Source organism: Tursiops truncatus, chromosome 13 (assembly GCF_011762595.2).
Source record: "Tursiops truncatus isolate mTurTru1 chromosome 13, mTurTru1.mat.Y, whole genome shotgun sequence".
NCBI classification, from domain to species: Eukaryota; Metazoa; Chordata; class Mammalia; order Artiodactyla; family Delphinidae; genus Tursiops; species Tursiops truncatus.
In genome coordinates, this window is record NC_047046.1 from 12,312,392 (window position 1) to 12,326,530 (window position 14,139).

General features: G+C 45.2%; 1 protein-coding gene across 17 annotated transcripts in view; it reads left to right on the forward strand.

Annotated features, from left to right (window-relative positions):
- The window catches only part of SPRING1 (SREBF pathway regulator in golgi 1), a 321,466-nt gene that overhangs the window by 122,999 nt on the left and 184,328 nt on the right, over positions 1–14,139 (forward strand). For 4 of the 17 annotated variants that reach the window (XR_012325188.1, XM_073790124.1, XM_033836934.2 and 1 more), the window contains one exon: positions 2,295–2,381. The exons of 7 other annotated variants lie outside the window; for them this stretch is intronic. Coding sequence is in view for 8 of the 10 variants with exons in the window: in XM_073790124.1 (XP_073646225.1) it covers positions 2,295–2,372 (78 nt within the window). In the remaining 2 variants the exon portion in view is untranslated. Of the gene's footprint in view, positions 1–2,294; positions 2,382–4,882; positions 5,060–14,139 lie in introns of those variants that run through there. 6 more of the 17 variants (XM_073790113.1, XM_073790127.1, XM_073790128.1 and 3 more) reach the window with 4 other exon arrangements.

Genomic DNA, 14,139 nt, shown 5'->3' on the forward strand with positions numbered 1-14,139 from the left:
GTTCTGTAGCAGAGGTCAGCAAACTGTAGCCCCTGGGTTAAATCCACCCATTACCTGTTTTATAAATAAAGGTTTTTTAAAAAATATTTATTTATTGTGGTTGTGCTGGGTCTTATATGTGGCATGCGGGATCTTTAGTTGCGGCGTGCAGACTTCTTAATTGTGGCATGCGGACTCTTAGTTTTGGCATGCAGACTCTTAGCTGTGGCATGCGTGCGGGATCTAGTTCCATGACCAGGGATCGAACCCAGGCCCCCTGCATTGGGAGTGTGGAGTCTTACCCACCGGACCACCAGGGAAGTCCCTATAAATAAAGTTTTATTGAGACACAGCCATGCCCATTTCATTTACATACTGTCTATGGCTGTTGATGTGCTACAATGACAGAGTTGAGTAGTTGTGACAGAGACCAAATGGGCCACAAACCCTAACATACGTACTATTTGGTCTTTTACAGAAAAAAATTTGCTGACTCCTTTTCTATAGCCTATCACTTTGGGGTCTCATTCAGTCCTTCTGCTTATATTAGAGAAGAGTCAGGACTGTTTTTCAAGGAAAATGTCAGCCCTATTAAAAGGCTCTCCTTCAGTCTACTCCCTTGCATAGTTGGGGTGCCTTCAACTAGCTGTATATCTCCTTGGGTTTAGTGCTTTAAGACCCCATACCAGATGGCCAGCTCCACTCTGCCTTCCAGTGATTGTCAAAGTAATTTGATTTGCTTTGAATTTCCTGTCCTAATTCTGTTTTTAAAAATTCTGGTTATTTGAATTACAAAAGTAATACATATCTTTTGTAACATTTCAAATAATAAAGTATCTAAAATAAAATTAATAGTCTCACCACTCCTCTCCAATCCAGCTCCCGGTGCAATCAGTGTTAGCAATTAGGTATAAATGTTTCCCTACTGTTTTCTTTATTTATAAAAACATATAGAAACCCGCTTACTGGGTGTGACTTTTTTTGGTCTTTTTTTTTTTTAAATAAAAATAGGATCACATTCGCTTTTATTCTATTTAACAAGGTGTCGCAGGCGTATCTCCCAGTCAGTGTATACAATTTTATTTTATAATTTTTGATATCTGTACTGTGTTCCTTAATGTAAATACATCCTGATTTTTTTCAACCATTTTCCTCTTAATGTACATTCAGATTGCTTCCAGGTTTTTTGGTTTTTTTTTTTAAACTATTACAAATTATGCTGTAATATACTTCTTCATATATTTATGTCTTTATACAATGGCATTTTCATTTCTGGTGGATATATTCCCAGAAGTGGGAGCGCCGGGCTACAGTTTAGATTTTCAAAAATACCAACAGTTGATTTTCCACCACTTTATAATAATTTGCAGTCCTCCCCCAATGGTGTTTGAGAGAACTAGATTCCTTACACCCTCGCCAGCTCTGGATGTTACACATATTTTCCATTTTTGCCAATCTGATGGGTAAAAAATAGTAGCTCATTGTTCTCATTTGCATTTCCCTGACAAGTGAGCCTGAGCATCTTTTCATATGTTTATTGAATATTTGCATTTCTGCTTCTGTGAATTTCTGTAGCCTTGGCCCGTGTTTCTACCGGGTTATTGGTCTTTTCCTTATTAATTTGTAGGATCATTTTATAACCTAAGCATATTAGCTCTTTATTAATTATACGGCTGCACATATTTTCTGTTTATCATATGTTTTGCCATGGCTCTGCTTTTGATTAAAAATAATTAAATTTCTGCCCACTGGGTTCTTGCTAAGAATATAACTAAAACCGTTAACTTTTCAATTCTTATCAGAATCTCAGCTCTGAGAAATAATATATGTGGAGCTTTATTTAAGCAGTGCTTCTCAAACATTTTCTAATTTAAGTAACCGACCCCCCCCCCCTTTTTTTTCCAAATACGTCCTTGGGTTGAAAAAAGAGAAACTGATGTGGTTGAATTGGGTCTGGGGGCTCAGATCTCTGCCTGAGAGAGGCCTCTTCCCCTCTCTTCCAGCAGCCTCTGAGACACTGGGGGAACCACTGGTGCTCCATGGAACCGAGTTTGAGAATCGATATTAAAGGCTCTGCAGTCCCTCCATTCATTTCATTCGTTTTCTACCGTGTGTTCCGTAGCATATTAAGTAGGATATTAACAAGCGCTTTGTGAAGAAAGGACTCTGAGATTGTTCCATGGCCTGCCAAAATCGGGCACGCTTTCCCTTTTCGAACTAGCTCACACTTGGATTCTTTTGAGATGGAAATGCTAGTGTACCAAGAGACAGAAACTGGACAAAGGGTAACACACACCGTTAATTTCTTTTCATAGGCGATGCCAAAACAAACAGACAGTTATTGCCCTTGCTGCTCCCCGCCATCAGCCAAAGGTGCGACTCTTGTTTTCTGACTGGTCTGGGTAAGTACTGCTCATTTAGCGCTCAGTTATGGGTAGCCAAGGACATGGCTATGGTTATGGGTAACTGAGGGGTCTTATCTGACATCTACAGAGGTGACCAGCAAGGAAAAGGGGTATGCTGACCCCTTTTTAGTTTCTCAGGGGCAGAAATTGTGGACTCTTAGTGACGGTCCATCACACCTTTCTTCTGCCTTATTTGGAATTTGAGTGACCAATTTCTTTTCCAAAAATCATTTATTTATTTGAAGTCATGCCTAGAAAAAAAGAGCAAAGAGGAGTTTAAATAAAGGTGCTTTAAGGAAGAGATTTGAACATACTACTTTGTTTCCTTCCTAGGTCCCTTTAAGAAGGGACAGAGGAAAGACATATTGGCATACCTTGCTTAAGAATGGCAGTCTGTTCATCTTACCTGTTCTTATGAGAAAGAAAAACTCTTTACAAGTAGGATCAATGGACCTAAGTCCCGTTTGGAGACTGTCCCTAGGTTCTTGCACAACAGGGGGCAAAGGAGCTTGGGAAGTGCTGGATTTCTTTACTGCAGGACTTCTCAGAGCCTTTAAAAAGCTAGTGTTCGCTGTGAGGTTCCAAGAGGAAGCCATGGGGGGTTTCCCACCTTTCCTTGACTGCAGAACCCTTTGTGGGCAGAGCTTCTCCAGGACTGGTATTCCATCATATGTCCTTTAGGAAAAGCTGGACTAGATAGCCTTACATTTTTCCATGGATAAAACCAGACTCTCAGAGGATTGCAGCCTTTTATTCCTTTGTTTTGGCCACTTATAGGTTGGCTTGTATTGAACTTCCCTTAACCTGCATTGAGCATAAACTTGCTATCATTTTTAATGCCAGGTGGTTGCAAGTTTACTAGTAGAAGCTGTGCTTTCCTAAGCAATGAGTTTGCTTATATCCAACACCATCAGTTTTGTTTCCCTCTTTGCCCATACTGCCAGGATGCTCAAACCAGATTTCTGGGTCACTGCCAATAATGGTATAGAAATCTGTGGTATATATTTTGGGTACCGATCTTATCCTTTATTTCAACATATTTTCCTACCTTTTCAATGAGTCCCCATTTCCTTGTTTAAAATTTTTTATTATGTTGTATTGATGTATGTAAATAGGCTACCTTCTAATCCTATTTCTGAAATGCAGTGGAGCATAATAATAAGATAAGCACATACCTACATATGTAATCCAACTAGTGTATATTAAATGCTTACCATATGCAAGGTACCCATTAGGGCCCTGGGGAAATAGAGACGAACATGTTGTGGTTGTCGTCCCCGGTGGACGTACAGTGCTGTTGTTGGTGAAGCAGACTAAGTAAATTACCACCATCAACAGGCATAAATAATCACTACAGTATTGTGTGTTAAATTGTAAAAGAAGTAGGTATAAAGTGCTCTGGACGTTCCAGAGAGACTGAGTAGAGAGAGAGGGACAGGCAGAGCTGCCCCAAGCCCCTGGCTACTGCTCCTGGCTGTCTAGGCCTTTCCAGCATCAACCTCCAGGTACAGGTAGGTGAGAGAGTCTTTGGATGATTCCAGCTGCAGTCTCAAGCCACCCCAGCTAACAGAGTGGAGGATACCTCTGAGCCCTGCCCAAATGACAGATGTATGAGCAAAATAAACTATTGTGGGGTTTTTTTGGCTGCACTGGGTCTTCGTTGCTGCACGTGGGCTTTCTCTAGTTGCGGCCAGCAGGGGCTAATCTTCGTTGCAGTGAGCGGGCTTCTCATGCAGTGGCTTCTCTTGTTGCAGAGCACAGACTCTAGGCACGTGGGCTTCAGTAGTTGCGGTGCATGGGCTCAGTAGTTGCGGCGTGCAGGCTCTAGGGCGCACAGGCTTCAGTAGTTGTGGCTCGCGGGCTCTAGAGCGCAGGCTCAGTAGTTGTGGCCCACGGGCTTAGTTGCTCCGCAGCATGTGGGATCTTCCCAGACCAGGGCTCGAAGCCGTGTCCCCTGCATTGGCAGGCGGATTCTTAACCACTGTGCCATCAGGGAAGTCCCAAAATAAACTATTGTTGTTTCGAACTAAAAAGAAAGTGCTGTGGGAACCCAGAGAAGGAGCAAGTAACTTTGTGGGGAAGAAGGAGAGGAGGGTTGGGATTGTTTGGCTGAGACTGTGGGTGAGGTCCAGGGTACTTGCTCACAGCTGGACAGGATCTGCAAATCCGTGTGTCTGAGTCTGTGCATTTTTTGAGAAGAGGCTCCACTGCTCTCATCAGATTCTCAGAAGAGTTCATGACCCACAAAAGGTTAAGATCCATTGCCTTAAAAGGGTGAGGAGACAATCGCCAGGACAACAAAGAATGGAAAAAATGTGCGAAGCCCTGGAAGCCCTGGGGTCTGTTTTGGCGAATATGTAGGGTAGGAGTGACTGAAGATTCACGTTCACTCCATCTTCTTTCGTTTGACAAATAATTTCCTGAACACCTACCATGGATCGGGCATTGTGCTTGGCTCAGAAATACAACAGTGAACGTGATCTTTTGTCCCTCTACAGACCTCACAGGCTCCAGAAACCTCCCCAGAAGGTTATCCTAATCCCCATATCTTTTTCCCAATGACCTGGGAGGCGAGCTTAGTCACCGGAACGTACCACGATTTCTTTCTTGGGAAAGAAAAAAGCCCCAACAAGGAATGAAAAGACTTCTTTCTAAGTCGAACCAGACAATGGATGCAGTTAATAAAGAAAGCTGGAGAAAAAAAACGTAGCCACGTGATTCGATGTGCTTTTACTTGACTATGATTTCAATTTAAATCTTGATTGTATACAAACAGCATCTCTCAACACTGAAAACCCGCATCTGTGAAGACTTGTTTTCCTTTTTATCTTTCTCTCTCCCCTCTCTCTTACCTCCCTGCTCCCCCCGCCCATGCTTTCAAAATTGTTTTCAAGGCATCAGGAGAAATTTATACTGCAGTTGTGAACTTGATTCTTGGTTTTATCACTGACTCACCGTTCCCACGTACTGTACCTCTGATTTTCCATCTCCGAAATGGGTATGATTATACAAGAAAATAATGTCTGTGGAAATATTAAGAACCTCAGGTGATGAGTTTTGTAGAACTTTCACAAATACACACATACACACAGAGGATCTGATTAACCTGTAGGCAGAGTGGGGGTGGCAGAATTTCCTCAGGACAACCTCAGCAGACAGCGTGTGGTTCCCTTACCTGTTGATGCATTTGTCTATATGTTTGGTTGAATTATGTCGCTGGATAAACCAGCCTGCAGCCACCTCATACTTGATCTTGAAACACAACACATTCTCTTTCAGGTACAGAGCTTCCAGCTCTGGCTGCTTATGAGTAGGGGAAGGGGAATGGACACGTTCTGTTCCTTGCTCTGTTCCTAGGACACAGGTTCAAGCTTGCTTCCCCCACCCCCATCCCATGAGTTTTATTCTCTGGAAGCCTTCCCTGAACCTTGGCAGACTCAGAGAATCTGTTACCAATGAGCCCTAAACTGGTGTTTCTCACCTCATGTGAAGTTCATATTGTCTATATGTTGCCCATAAAGAGCAATTGTCGCTGGGAAGGTCTTTCTGTGTTGCAGGGGAAGGTAGGGATATCAGGGGAAGGACAGCTATGCAGTCTAGTGTGGAAACAGCAAAAATAAACACCAAGGCTCTGAGTTTAAAAGTCAACCGTTCTTAAAGATGTTCTCTAGTGGACGTTGGGTACTGTGTCTATTGTTTTTGCTTGCCTATCAGCCTTTCTCCTTTCTTCTGGAAAGAGCAACCCAGTTTTGTTTTGGTGATCCATATTCCCCCATTGGATGTCGTCTTTTTGTTTGTTTAAATACAATCAATTGTACAGATTATTTATTTATTTATTTATGGCTGCGTTGGGTCTTCGTTGCTGCACGCGGGCTTTCTCTAGTTGCAATGAGCGGGGGCTACTCTTTGTTGTGGCGTGTGGGCTTCTCATTGCGGTGGCTTCTGTTGTGGAGCACGGGCTCTAGGTGCACGGTCTTCAGTAGTTGTGGCACATGGACTCAGTAGTTGTGGCTCACGAGCTCTAGAGTGCAGGCTCAGTAGTTGTGGCGCACGGGCTTAGTTGCTCCACAGCATGTGGGATCTTCCTGGACCAGGGGTCGAACCTGTGTCCCCTGCACTGGCAGGCTGATTTTCAACCACTGCGCCACCAGAGAAGTCCTGGATGTCGTCTTGGTAGTGTCATTAATCAGAGTGCCTTACTCTCCTCTGGCCAAGACACAAGCCCATGACTGTGTCTTGTCCAGATATATTCTCCCAGAAATTTGAGTCTAGAAGGACTCCACAGGGTCGGAGCTCATTCATCCAGGCATCTGTGCCCAGAAGAGACTGACTCTTAGTTCCCCTGGGTCTCCAGAGCTTCTGTGGCCTTCTAAGGACTGTTCTTTGGCTATTACATCTATTCTGTGAATCTCCCTAGGCCCTTCCAATGCATACTTTTTTTTCTCTCAAGTTAGTTAGAGTAAGCTTCTGCCTCTGGCCATAATGAAGTAACTGGCACCAGACTTGTTTTCCAGCTGTACACAACTAGAAAACTGGACAAAATATATGAAACAACTGGTTTCAGACATTGGGCAACAGGCTGTGCAGAACTGTGAGCCTGAAAGAAAGGACGCAAATGAGTGGGCCTGTGATCACCTTTCTGCCTGGAAGTACTTTTTAGATTGCAGCACAGGAAGGATGATTCTAAGCAGAGCATAGTGACCTCTTTGAGTTGAGGAGACATAGATGATCATATGCAGAGGTTGATGAGGCTGGAATTTGTGAGGCAAAGTTCCAGAGAAGATGGTACTACATAGATAAACAGTGCCAGAAATCTGTATAAGGAGCCCTTTGAGTCATTGGCTGAATACTAAGTTGCTCAGGCTTTGGATAAAATGCTACAAAGTTGGCAAAGAACAACTACTGTGGAAGTATACACTGAATAATTCCCAGAGCTCTTATGGGATTGGGGGACGTTCAAATTCAGCAAGTCAGGATGGGAATAACCTATTGAACATCCAGGGCATTCATTAGAGACCACAGTGAGGTCAGACCTTAGTAGTAGGGCTAAACTAGCCTTAGAAGAAAGGCTTCTCTAGATCCACCCCAACAAAGCTTTTCAAAAAGCCTCAAAAAATCAAGCTGACCAGTAAATAACTTAACTTCCCTCCAAAATCAACAACAAAATCTAGACATTCAATTCATAACATTAATAATATCTAGCATCTAATAAAAAATTACTAGACATGTAAAGAAGAAGCATAGAAATGTGAACCATTACCAAGAGAAATATCAGTCACTATAAACAGATTCAAAATGATAAAGATGGTGTAATTAACAGACAAGGACTTTAAAACAGCTATTAGAAATATGTTCAAAGATTTAAAGGAAAACATGAACATAATGAGAAGTGGAAGAAAAAAATTTTAAAGAACCAAATGAAACTTCTAGAAAGGAAATATACAATATCTAAAATGTAAAATTCACTGGATAGGTTTACATATTAAACAGCATATTCAACATATTCTTAGCATATTAAACAACAGCACATTAAAAGTTGCATAAGAAAAAATTAGTACACATGTTGACACAATAATAGAAGTTATTCAAACTGTAGCCCAGGGAGAAAAAAGACTAGGAAAAAAATGACCACAGCATCAGAGACTCTGAAACAATATTAGATGGCTGACCCTACATGTAATTGGAGTCTCAGTATGGAAGGAGGGCAGAAGTTTGGAGGTACTGATGGTTTCAGGCTCTGCTGGATCCAGGAACTCAGACAATGTCATTGGGAATCTCTCTATCTCTCATCTTTGCTTTCCTTGGTTTTGGCCTCATCCTCAGGCAGGCTGTACCCAGATAGTGACAGAGATAGCATCCAGCAGCTCCAGGCTCATATCCCACACAGATGCAGATCCAAGAGAAAGTGAATTTCTCTTTCCCCATATTTCAACCATTATTCAGTCTGATTAACCCACTTAGGATCACACACCCATCCCTGAGTAATTCCTGACTCTGATCGGCCAGGTCTGAGTTGTATATCCTCCTTCCAGGGGGGTGGAAGAGAGATGCTCTCCCAAAGGTAAATTGGGACGCTGTTACCAAAATATGGTGCCATAGATGTTGAACTGCCAAAAAAAATAGTCAGTTACTACATTGTGTAAAGCACTAAACAATAAGAGCTGTCGAGTACAGCCTCATCCAAGTACAACTTTGCATGTACCAACTCACTTAATCCTTACAACTGTATCAGGATGGAAGCTCATGAAGGACCCAGCTTTATGATGGTTTTCTGGTTCCAGCTCCCAGCCTTGTGTGACCCAAGGTGGTGCCTCCTGTCCCCAGTCACTTCAGGTACTGCACTATCAACTTTGGGCTTTCTTTCCGTCTTTATTTTTGGCCCCTGGGAATTACCCCTATTTCCTTAGAAACTTTGTTATGCATTAACAGTAATTATTCTTTTCAACATCTCTCTATATGTTTAATAGCAGGATGGTTTTCAGCTCATCTCTCCATTGTACAGATGGATCCCCAATGTATAATGGGTCATGTCCCCATTGTATCAGTGAGGAAACTGAGGCCCAGAGAAGTTAAGTAGCTTACCCCAGGCAACACAGCTAGTAAATGGCAGAACCAGTATTCAAACCCAGAGCCTGTTTTTTTTGTTTTTTGCGGTACATGGGCCTCTCACTGTTGTGGCCTCTCCCGTTGCGGAGCACAGGCTCCGGACGCACAGGCCCAGCGGCCATGGCTCACGGGCCTAGCCGCTCCGCGGCATGCGGGATCCTCCCGGACCGGGGCACGAACCCGTGTCCCCTGCATCAGCAGGTGGACCCCCAACCACTGCGCCACCACGGAAGCCCCAGAGCCTGTTTTTTAACGCACCATGCTCTGCTACATCAGTGAATGGTGGCTGGTTAATGAGGTCACACACCTGCGTCTCTGTCTGTGGCAGAGTCTTACCTAGACCTAGGGATCCCAGCTCCTCCCTAGACCCTGGAGTCCTTGAGGCACCATCCTACTTCCTGATAATTACTAAGCCCACAGGAAAGGGAACCTCAATGTTTATGTAAGACACCTTGCAACCAAGATACTCTGAATGTTTTCGTCTGGACAAGGGGAAAGGGGTGGTGGGGAGAAGACCTGGCGAATGGAAGCCATGGTGGTTTGTTAGTTTCCTGTGGCTGCCATACCACATCCTTGGTGTTCCTTGGCTTGGAGGTGCATAAAGTCCAATGTTCCCCCGTCTTCCCCTGGCCTTCCCCTCTGTGTGTCTGTGTGTCTGTGCTCTTCTGAGTGTCTAATCTCCCTTTGCCTCACTCTTCTAAGGATACCTGTCATTGAATGTAGGGCCCACCCAGGTAATCCAGGATGACCTCACCTTGAGATCCTTAAGTTTGTTACATCTGAAAAGACTCCTTTTCCAAGTAAGGTCACATACACAGGTTCCGGTGGTTAGGATACAGACATCTCCCTTTTGGGGGGAAGGGGGCACTACTTAACCTACTACTGTGGTAAAGCTGCCAAACTTTGTTCTGTCTCTGAGCTGTGACCGATGTGGAGAGAGCCACAGGTTTGGCTGAGTGAGCGAGCCGTGGTGGGTTTTTGACAGTGCCTCTTTTATTGTTTTGTACTTTTCTGTTTTGAGGTTTTCTGCCCTCTTTTCTGGAAGGTGCACGATGCTCAGTGCTGGGCTCTGTGGTTATTTTCACCTAACAGCTGTGTTTCCGGCGAGCAGCTGGGGATGCTTCTGACTCAGCAGAACCGTAGCAGTAACCGTCAAGAAGCCGTTCAAGCAAGGCTAGAAATAAAGGAGCAGTTTCTTCCCCCATGTCCCCTCCTCCTTTCACTTCCCCACCCGCGGGGACCTTTCGAAAGTCTCAACAAAGCACTTCTTAAAAAACTCCCGCTTCCACCAGTGTGCTCAAGGCCTGGCTGAAGGTGGCCCTCAACTAGGCTTTCCGAAGGCAGATGGATTCCAGAAAGGACTCTGGCAAAGCAGCCTGGCTTTGTATGTGGGAGGCCCCTCCCAAGATGCCCACACCCCCTCCCCACACGGCTGTGTCTTACAAGTTTCCCACAGGTCTGAGCAGTGAAAGCAGAGGCTGGCGGGACTTCTGTGGTTTTCCAGGGTGTGGCCACAAGGGCCAGGGTATCTACATTCAGCAGCCCTTCTCTGTTTAAAAGGTAATGATTTCACCCTGGGCCTGGGAGGCAGCTCCAAAGTTTTACCCCCTGGAGAGAGGCCCTGGAAGTCCTGCCTGCAGCAGGAAGGGAACCAACAGGAAAAAAAAAATTTGCGTCCTGGAGAGCCAACGTCTGTGCATGCTGGTGCCTGCAGAAGGCTCACGGGAGAGCGAGACAGCTGCATTCTGAGCCTCGTTGCTGCTGTTCCGAGAAAGAAAGGAACAAATAAATTTAGCTCCGTCCTACGCATCCTTCACAGCTGCTTATTGACTAAACAGAAAGAGGCCTCTATTTCAACCCTGGCTTCTCAGCTTTTTTGCCTGATGAGGTCTGCCACCGCCCTTTACAAGGAGGTGACTGGCCCCCGCCGCCTTTAGCTCTCGACTAGAGGCTGTACAAGGAGCTCAAGTTCAGGGTTTGAGGTGCCTTTTGCCATCCTGAAACAAAATGGCGGCCGGTAAATGTTTCCACCTGGGCCTCGGCTACTGGACTTCCTAATGTATTTCTTTGCAAGGCAGAACGTGGGGAAGGCTTGACTGCTCAGAGGCCAGCCTGTAGTTCCCAGAGCCATTAGTTTAATAGCACCATTTGTGGAAATAAAGAACTCGCTGACTGGATTTGCAAGTTAAGAGACTGGAACGAAGCGCTGAAGAGGTTTCATGGGGCTTCAGCTTGGAGGGGATCCTCTGGGACAGGAGCAAACTGTGGACTTCGAGTCAGACAGATCTGGGTTCAAGTCCTAGCTCCACTACCTAAGAGCAGAATGCTTCTGGGCAGGGAGCGCTGTCTCCTCACCTGGAAGTGAGGCGTTGGCCACGATGTTGAGCTTCTCTGAGCCTCGTGAAACAGCAGTAATGATACAGGGTTGTCGTGACATGACATCATGTATTGAACATGCCCAGCCCAGTTCTTGGTGTTCCAGGATGGCACCAAGTCCGTCCGCTTCACCTGCCTAAGCCTGATCCCTTGGCTTCTGGCCACAGCATCCGACTCTTTTCTGTAAAGATTTCGGGCTCACCTTACCCTCAAACTCTGCAGGTGAGTTCGTGGCCCAGGACTGATCATGGAGAATCTCACACACCCCTGGCCATAGTGATTAGTTCCTGGATGTTCAGGGGACCCAAGCTGAGATCATCAGAGCCAACTTCAGGGATGTTGGTGGAATTATTGGGATGGAGAAAATCTTTCTGCTGGGTTTCTAAGGGGTCAAATTTTAAACATGGTGATGGTGGTTGATCTCTTTATGTAAAGGAAGGAAGAATCTCCCTGAGAATAAAGCCAACACAGAAGAACGCAAACAAACCGACAAGCAGACTGTGTTCTGACCATTTGAGGCCCTTGATTCAGCCATGCCTGAAGCCGTCATCCCATGATCTTTCCAGTTATATGAGTCAATACCTTCCTTTTTTGATTTAAGCCAGTCTGAGTTAGGTTCTATCTCTTGCAATCTGATGAATCCTAAGTATTACACAGCTCAGTACATATCTTTTTGTATTTGAATTTACTTGTGGCCTCATCCAGAACCAAGAGGTATGCAGATGACTGCTCACTGCCACCTCCCGGCGTGAGAGTCTCTGAAGAGTCTCTATGTTCTGGCATGCTGATTTCCTTTGGGCCTCTCTTGCAGATAGGGAGGCAGTATAGTGTAGAAAAAAGGAAGGAGTTTTAGGGTAAAACAGATTGAGCTCAAATTTTCTTCATCATTTACTAGCTCAGAGACCTTGGGCAAGTAACTTATTCCCTGTGATCCTCTGTCTTCTCACCTGTGGAATGGGATACTATTACTTGTGAGTTGCAGTGTGTATGGGTACTAGATTCTAAAGCCAGAGTGAAGGCAAAAACATACCTGAGGGCTTCCCTGGTGGCGCAGTCGTTGAGGGTCCGCCTGCCGATGCCGGGGACATGGGTTTGTGCCGCGGTCCAGGAAGATCCCACATGCCGCGGAGCGGCTGGGCCCGTGAGCCATGGCCGCTGAGCCTGCACGTCTGGAGCCTGTGCTCCGCAGTGGGAGAGGCCACAACAGTGAGAGGCCCGCGTACAGGGGAAAAAAAAAACAAACCTGAAAATCTGATAGACTGCCCTCCCCCTGAAGGGTTGAGAAACCTTGTTTTAGAATCACACTTAGCGCAGACAGCTGTTCATCACAGGAAAGGCTCCCAGGATTGGAGACTGCATATGAGCAGGTCCATATATTCCATTTCCATGCTTCCCGGGTGGCAAGTCCACATGCGAACAAGACGGGGCATTGTCCACACCCTTTCAATGAGCATTTCTCCCTCTTTCTTTTGGCCAGCGGTGCATGGCTGAATTGGTGTAAGTCAACGCTTGCAGGGTGTGCCAGTCCTGCTTCTGCCTCATAGAGTTGCTGCGAGCATCTGAGAGGCCCTTGTGTAGAATGGGCTTTGCACAGAGCGAACTCTTAGGCGTCAGACTTGGTACTTGTACGATTTTCACACGTAGCGCAAACCTTGTGCACAGTAAGTGTTCAGCATGGGTCTTCTGAACTGCCTTAAATTCGGAACGAGAGCACCCAGCCTTGTGGGGAGGAGGTGACAGTTCCAAGGGAGTCTCAACACGCGTGGTTCTTGTCTGAATTTGCAGCTCTGACAGGGCCTCTCACCACCACCTTCTTCAGTAGCTGTCACCCCTCGTGTGCTTTTCCCAGCCCTCAGCCCCAGCACACGGAACATGGGACCAGTTTGCTTGGAGACCACATTCTGGCCCCCAGCCCCAGCTCCTGCCCTTGACCCTCATCCAGTCCCTTTATCTCTTGGAGCCTCAGTTTCCTCCCAGTTAAAACAGGGATCCTAACTCCCAGCTCTTCACGAGATCGTCTGTCGGGACTTATTAAGTGCACCAGACTTACACCTGGGCACCACAGACCTGAGATTCAGTCTGTGGGCTTGTTTATTTTTTGGCCTATATATTTTCTCTTAAATATTTGAAATACATATTTTCTAGTATTTTTAATTGAGGGGCAATTTACATAATATGAAATTATCCATTTTAAAGTGAACAATTCGGTGGTATTCAGTACAGTCACAGTCTTGTGCAGCTGCCTCCTTGATTTAGTTCTAAAAAACTTTCATCACCCAAAAGGAAGTCCCATACCCATTATTCATTCGTCCCCATTCCCCTCTCCCCCCAGCCCCTGGCAACCAGTAATCTGCTTTCTGTCTCTGTAGTTTTGCCTATGTTGGACACTATATATAAATGGAATCATATACTATGTGACCATTTGTATCTGGCTTCTTTCCTTTAGCATCATGTTCTTGAGGTTCATCCATGTTGTAGCCTCTGTCAGTACTTCATTCCTTTTTATGGCCAAATAATATTCCATTGTACGGATAGACCACATTTTGTTTATGCACTTAGCCCTTCATGGACTTTGGGTTGTTTCTACCTTTTGGCTATTTGTGAATAATGCTGCTATGAACATGCTTGTAGATGAGCTAGTTTGAGCACCTGCTTCCAGTTGTTTTGGGCACATAATGAGGAGTGGAATTGCTGGGTCACATGGTAATTCTATGTTTAACTTTTTGAGAAACCACCACTTTGTTTTCCACAGTGTCTGGGCCACTTTTTATTC